Below are 7527 nucleotides of genomic sequence, written 5' to 3'. Positions count from 1 at the left end.
TGCCCCTCCCCCTCTAACCCTCACCCTAAATCCCCTCTCTCTCTCTCTCTCTCCTAAATACCTGCACTCCGGCGTCCATGCCCTTGCCTTGAGGTCCTCTCTATTTCTCCTGAAACTTTGTTAGATTTCTTCCGACCATTCGACATCCAACAACCTCTCTAGCATGCCCCTGGCCTTGGTGGTTGGGTCTTTTTCTTTTTATTATTGTTTTTAATGCTTGATAGGGTTTTGATTTTAGGGGTTTTACTTGTTTTTTAAATTAGCGTAATGTATTGTTAGTGTTTAGTTTTTTTATTTAGTTATTTTTTGAAATAGCATGAATGTTTAATTAGGTTTTTAAGGTTTTTTGTATTTTTTTTCAATAAGCGGTAGGTATTAATAATGAATGCTTGATTTTGGGGGTTTCATTTGTTTTTTTACTTAGCATAAATCTATGATTTCTTCTAGAATTTGGCATATTGATTTGGATTTTTCAAATGTCATAAATATACAACTTAGGTTTAAAGGTTTTTTATCTTCTATTTTCTTTTAATTATCATTAAGCATGATTCTATTAACAAATGCTTGACTTTAGTTATTAAACCCTTAAATCTTTCATTTTTCTTAGGATTTATGTTTTTTATTTTAATTTTTCAAATGATGTAAATATTTAATTACTTTTTTTAGTTAACATATATATGAATGATGTTTGTTAGGATTTAATGTTTTTATTTGAGTTTTTTAGGATGACATACATGTCTAGTTTACAATTTTAAGGTTATTTTGTGTGTTTTTTTTAGTTGTCATTGGACATGACTCCATGACTATTATGTGATTCGATTTTGGTTAGAAAATTAAGGGTTTTTTATTAATTAATCATGTATGTATAATTTATGATGTTTGAATTTTGGTTTTGCTTTGAGAAAGAAATTACAGAGGCTTTGAAGAAAATAAAATCAAGAAGGACAGTTGGCCCAGATGGTATACCTATCGATGCTTGGAAATGCTTGGGAGAGAAAAGTTTAGAATGGTTGACAAATCTTTTTAACAAGATTTGGCGGACAAATAAGATGCCTAATGAGTGGAGGGAGAGTACTTTGGTGCCTCTATATAAGAATAAGGGTGATATACAAGATTGCACAAACTATCGTGGTATAAAACTCATGAGCCATACTATGAAACTTTAAAAGAGGGTAATTGAGTCTAGGTTAAGGAAGGTTGTCATGATATCGGAGAATCAATTTGGTTTTATGCCTGAAAGATCAACTATGGAAGCTATCTTTCTTCTTAGACAACTTATTGAGAGAAATAGAGAGAGGAACAAAGATTTTCATATGGTTTTTATTGATTTGGAGAAGGCATACGATAGAGTACCTATGGACGTTCTCTGGTGGACAATGATGAAGAAAGGTGTTTCTCTCAAGTACATTAGTATAATTAAAGATATGTATGAAGGAGTAGTAACCAATGTCCGCACTTGTGGAGGGGTGACAACCAATTTTTCTATAACGGTTGGGTTACATCAAGGATCTGCTTTAAGCCCTTTCCTATTTGCTATAGTGATGGATGAGCTTACGAGATCAATTCAAGAAAATGTGTCGTGGTGTATGTTGTTTGTTGATGATATTGTTTTGATTAATGAGTCTAGAGCTGGGGTTAATGCTAAGTTAGAATTATGGAGACAAACTTTGGAAGCAAGAGGTTTTAAGTTGAGTAAGATTAAGAGTAAGACATAATACATGGAATGTCGGTTTAGTAAGCAACGAAGTAGTGATGGGAGTGTAGTGAAGCTTGGTGAGCAAAAAATACCGGTGGATGATTGTTTCAAATATTTGGGATATATCATTCAAAAGTATGAAGAAATTGATGAAGATGTAAATCATAGGATAAAGGTTGGGTGGATGAAATGGAAAACTGCAACTAGAGTGGTGTGCGATCGTAGAATGCCATTTCAGTTTAAGGGAAAGTTTTATAGGACGACTATTAGGCCCGCTTTACTATATAGTACGGAATGTTGGGCTGCCAAGAGACATCATATTCAAAAAATGAGTATAGCTGAGATGCGTATGCTGAGATGGATGTGTGGAAATACAATAAAAGATAAGATTCAGAACAAGAAGATACGTAAGAAGGTAGGCGTTGCACCCATTGAAAATAAGATGAGAGAGAATCGTTTATGGTGGTTTGGACATATTCGGCGAAGGCCTAATGATGATCCAGTTAGAAGGATGGAGAAATGAGAAAATATATTAGTTAAAAGAGGTCGGGGTAGGCCTAGGAAGACATGGATGGAGGTGATAGAAAAGGATATGAATGCTTTGAACCTCACCGAGGACATGACATTGGATAGAAATGATTGGAGGAGAAGGATTCATGTGGAAGACCCAGAATGATTTTCTTTTTTGGTTCATATCGCCGACCCCAATTGTTTTGGGATGAAGGCGTAGTTGTTGTTGTTGTTGTTTGAGTTTTTTATAATGACATAAATGTTTAGTTTATGATTTTAAGGTTTTTCATGTTTTTTTAAATTATCATTAAGTATGAATTCATGAATATTCATGATGTGTTTTTTTGTTAGAATATTAGGATTCTTCATCAATTAACATAATTGCATAATGTATGTTTTTTTTAGTCATTAGGGTTTTGTTTTTTTTTTATAATGATATAAACGTTTAGTTTATAATATTATTTTTTTTTATGTTTTTTCTAATTACCGTTAGGCATGCATCAATGAATATTCTATGATTTGATTTCATTAGAATATTAGAATTTTTTTTATCAATCAACATAAATATATAATTTATGCAGGTTTTGATTCGATTTTTTAAAAATACATTATTAGTATAATAGTTTGTTAGTAATTATTTTTTTATTTTTACTTTGTATTTGTGCCCACCCGAGAATCCTGGCCCGGCCCATGCATATAGGTACCACTTGGTGAAAGTTCATTAGAATTTGATGGCACATATTGGAGTGTTAGCTTACCTATTTGCATGCCACGTGCACAATAATTGTAGGTCGGGTCAGGTGCCCAGCAAAAAGTCGAAGTCGGGTCGGGCACCTGAAAGAAATTATAACTTCAGACCCAGTCCGCATATTGCTCAGCAGCTCAGGTCATGTGCAGCTCGACTTTTCATGCCTATACTGGGGAATTCAGGTCAAGTCAGGATCGCACAAACCCGACCCATTGATAGCCCTACCTGACCTTATAGTGTTTAGTACGGGTCAGGTCCGGGTCAAACCCGACCCGTTGACACCCCTACGCCAGACCAGTTTATCTAAGTGACCACAGGAAGGGCCTTACATCGTTGTGGGTGGGTGAGCCTACTGGCCAACTTGTCAAAAGGAATAAATAAATAAAAGGGAAATAAATTAATATAATACAAAAAGAAAACAGTATCTCAGAGGGTTAAGGTATCTAGGGTTCCTAAAAATACTTCATCAAGATACTCTCCTTCTTCACCTCTCTCTCTGCTCCGAGCTCACTTCCTCGCTCATCAATGGCTTCCGTCTCTGTCTCTTCCCTCAATTTCAGATATTCGTCCGTTCTCTCGGGCCGATCCTCCACGGTAAGAGTCGGGTTTTACCGATTTCCCGTTTTTTTAGCGACGGTTTTGTCTTTACGAGACGGATCTGATATGGAGTTTTCGCTAGATTCTTCTCTCGGAGATATCGGTGAAAAAATACGATTTTTTTGTGGTCGATAAAGCTTAAAATTTGACTTCATTCGCATGGTAGATCGAGTGAAGAGATGGGTTTTGTGTGTAGATACTCTTTTTTTTCTTGAAATTTCCTGTTTGATTTTTGTGGGTTTTGATTTATGATTTGCAAAATCTGAATCTTGGTGTAATTTGGTCGTTATTTTTTCTTGATACGTTTGTTTTTTTTTTGTTTGATGGCGATTTGCTGTTTGATTATCTTGTTATTTCTGCTTTTGACACAAAGAAATATGAAACTGATGGATCGAAAGAGGTGGAAAAGGAAACCAAATAGAAAAAATGAATGGAAAGCCCCAAATACTAGCATGCAACATTCGGAATGGGTGGTGTTTGAGGGGGGGCTCTTCTCTTCTTGAATAAAGCCCAAATTTTGCTATGCATGTTGTAACAGAGGCTGATGTTGTTTTGAGTATACATCCGTAACAAGCTGTAGGTCTGTCATGCCTTTTTTCGCGAAAACCTAGTTGTTATATCTAACAATATGTTCCAGAATTTAACAGCCAAGCATGCAATGCCAACAGATAGTTACTTTCTCTGATCTCGCTCGAATCAAATCTCGACATTTTGGGATTTGAATAAGTCTTGTATTCGCCATCAAGCTATGAAACACTGAAGTAATCTCGGAATGAGGGATGGCTGGAGAGTCAATGGGGTTTAGGGATGCATTTTCAGGCTGGGTTTCAACTGTATGCTAAATGTTTACCCACTTGAGGACCGTTTTCTGTCGGGCTTAAAAAAGCAGGCTTGATATTTTTATGTGCCAGGCATGTTTGTGGTTTGTTCAATGGTTTTTTGGATCAGACTTTGGAATTGCAGGTGGTTGTTTCGTACCTCTTTGTCTTGGTTTTCCTCGTCTAGAGGTTACACATGATGTAGGAATCAGATGTTCCTCTCTTTAATTATCCATTGGTTTCAGCGTATTTGGTTTTGAGATTTTGGACCATGAGATTTTTCATCTATCCATGATTTTGTAGTCTGGAACTGCTCCGGGAATGATGATGTGTTGTGACAGGACCTTCCTCATGTGTTAGGGATGCAAAAGGTTCTGATATAGGTTCAGAAAATACATTGGGGAGTCTGATCTGGAACGGCCAAAATTTTCAAAAGCCCCATCATGAATCCAAACCGTGTGCAACCCTAGCATATGTCTGTGCTACTCATCTTCTCAACTTACTGTTATGTTTTAAAATGGTACTCAAGATGATGCTTCTCTTTTTTTGTGGGTGGATATACTGGTGGTATTGGTGTTGGTCATAATCAACTTATACTGTTTTCATCGTGTTGGGCCTTGTCCTACCTTTATTTTTGAAATATTTATGTTGTGTGGGTTGTTTGAATCTGCTATTGCTTTAGTTGTATGTGCTTTGTAAGGGACATTGGTCCCAGCATCTGCGCTAATTGAATGTGTTTGGTGACTTCTGCATGTTGAGAAGATCTTCTCTATAGTTTGCTCACGCATGTAAGTGCCTTTTCAAGCAACCATTATTTGTGATTTTTTTACCTATTCCCATGCAGTCTTCTCAGCGAGTTTTTTTGTTATGCAGTTCCTGTATATACTTTTACAGGTTAGGACTGTTAGATATGTCATCAAGAGCATTATCAATATGCTCTCCCTTACCTATTACTATGCCATGCCCTGGTAGCATTTTAAATGATTTGGTTGTTTTGCTGCTGCTTGACTATTGGTTTTTGTTATCAATCTTTTCTTTTGAAAATTAATATGGAACTAAGGTCTACTGTTTTTAGGTGTGACCGTGTGAGTCCTGGATCAAGAGCATTTTTAAAACTTGGTTGCTGAAGAATTTAGACCCCTGCTTTTGTACAGTCTCTTGGTCTCCATGTCACTAGTGAAATATTTCATTTTTTTATCTCATGACTATTGCAGTTCTATATTGCATCAGGGGTCTCATTAAATAAAAATGGGATACCCTAGTGTTTTTAGTAGCTACCATCTTCACATATTGGTCTTATTGGGTACACTTTTATCTTCTTCTTCTTTTAATTATTATAGCATGTTTTTAACATATAAGAGAACATATCAGGGTCAAAATTAAAAATACTGAATGTGTCTTCATAATCTATTTTCTGCCTAGCGATGCATGTGCATGCAAAGAACACATTTCGAATGTTACACAAAATTCTCTTTACATCTTTGGTAATTTTCTTGCACACCATCGCCTATCATGCATCTCATTTGTCACCTAAGTTATTCTTAGCTCATGTGTGTATTGTGTATGTTTCCTCCGTAAATGTGCAATGACATCGAATATTTAGTTAAATTTATTGAAAGAAAGAGGAAGATTACAAGTCATTTTTCTTATGATAGACTGCATATCAAGATGAAAGCTCATATGCAGTTTTAGGTTATGGATTATTAAGTTCCTTTGAAAAGCAATAGTTGATGCAGTTGTTTTCCCAGTTGTCGTACCATCAAACTGTGTTCTCTACAAAATATATATGATCTCTCTTACTGTTTCCAGCATATTAGGATGAATGGACCCTAGGAGTTCTCATCATTGTAAACAGCCTATATATCATGCAACACTGGTATGGCCACTGATGAAGTTGCCAAAGACTTGTAACTCATAAATAGGTAAACATAAACTTGTGATGAAGAGGCTTTGATGCAATAGCATTTGTTGTAGTTTTGCCATGATTTCATTTTTCGTATATAAGTTTGTTTGTTGTCCTCAACGTACTCTCATTGCTTAAATGCATGCAGTATTTGCTTTCGAACTTGTAGAAGTTGAACTCAGTGTTGAGAAAACAAGAGTAAGTTGCATCTCCTGTTTATCACTGATACCTATCTTTTAATTTTTTTGTCAGGTGGCAGGCAGGAATACTTTCATCAACGTGGTTTGTTTCTCAAAGATGGGAAATCGGTTCCCATCACTCTGTCGCAGTGTTAGATGCTCTGTAAGCTCTCCTTTTTACCAAAGTAATCTCCATTTGCCTAAACTATCTATTTGGCTTAACAATCCAAGATACATGCAGGCCAAACCGGAAACAGTGCAAAAGGTGTGTGAAATAGTCAGGAAGCAATTGGCCTTGCCTTCTGAGTCTACTCTAACCCCTGAATCGAAATTTAGTGATCTCGGTGCTGATTCCCTTGATACGGTATCTCCTGCTTTTTTTATTTTAGGCCGGAAGATCAAATTGGATTCATAGCTTTTCTTTCTTTGTCTAAATTTTTTGCATGTTGTTAGTATTAAATATGGGTATGTTAGTGTGTTTTGTTAATGTTTAATTACCATCTAATTGGGATTTTTCATCCACAGGTGGAAATAGTGATGGGAATCGAGGAGGAATTTGGCATCAGTGTGGAGGAAGAGAGCTCGCAGAGCATAACAACTGTTGAAGAGGCTGCCAATCTTATAGACGAGCTTATTCAGAAAAATACTTGAGGGGCAGGTGTTGGTAAGTTTGAATTGTGGGTCTGCCTAGCATCTTTTCCAGTTTATCATTAGGTTTTCATCTTTGTTTTGATTCTTCAGAAAACTCCATCCATTTTTATTGCTTGATCTATTCCGGCCTTCGGTTGCGATCTTGTGTGGTTGAACATCTGTAACTGGCGTTAGAAGATAAAGCATGGGAGAATGGGGTGGTAGTACTTTTGAGTCTAGTAGTTTCAACAAGTTTTGCGGGTTGTCTTGTTAGCTTGATTGGCTATTTAAGTGTATGAAACCTTGATCATCATCATGTAGGGAATATTGGTTGCCAGTCTTTCATTATATGCAGGATTAGTGTTTTAGTACACTAGTCTTTGGGCACTTGGTGATGTTTTTTTTTTTCACTCAGTTTCTTTGCAGTAGTGCTTGCTCTTTTCTGT

The 7527-nt window shown here is 36.2% G+C and overlaps 1 protein-coding gene across 2 annotated transcripts; it reads left to right on the top strand.

Annotated features, from left to right (window-relative positions):
• The first annotated feature begins 3384 nt into the window (after nt 1–3384).
• LOC149811367 (acyl carrier protein 1, chloroplastic-like) lies at nt 3385–7527 on the top strand. Of its 2 annotated transcripts, XM_089992682.1 has the most exons (5): nt 3385–3548; nt 6525–6614; nt 6693–6815; nt 6977–7115; nt 7193–7527. In XM_089992682.1, the coding sequence occupies exons 1-4, from the start codon at nt 3480–3482 to the stop codon at nt 7100–7102; spliced, it is 408 nt and encodes a 135-aa protein (XP_089848808.1). In that variant the 5' UTR covers nt 3385–3479; the 3' UTR covers nt 7103–7115; nt 7193–7527. The 2 variants fall into 2 exon arrangements, with proteins under 2 accessions (XP_089848808.1, XP_089848807.1); XM_089992681.1 differs by having other exon boundaries at nt 6977–7527.

The sequence above is a fragment of the Nuphar pumila genome, chromosome 17, assembly GCF_984573655.1.
Source record: "Nuphar pumila chromosome 17, dmNupPumi1.hap1.1, whole genome shotgun sequence".
Lineage (NCBI taxonomy): Eukaryota > Viridiplantae > Streptophyta > Magnoliopsida > Nymphaeales > Nymphaeaceae > Nuphar > Nuphar pumila.
This window is presented reverse-complemented; position numbering and strand designations above follow the sequence as displayed.

Bases quoted from the DNA above. Each gene is read 5' to 3' on its own strand.
- LOC149811367 (XM_089992682.1), top strand. From the start codon at position 3,480: ATGGCTTCCGTCTCTGTCTCTTCCCTCAATTTCAGATATTCGTCCGTT. The intron at 6,615-6,692 runs GTAAGCTCTCCT...AGATACATGCAG, and splicing joins GTCGCAGTGTTAGATGCTCT to GCCAAACCGGAAACAGTGCA. The intron at 6,816-6,976 runs GTATCTCCTGCT...TTTCATCCACAG, and splicing joins GTGCTGATTCCCTTGATACG to GTGGAAATAGTGATGGGAAT.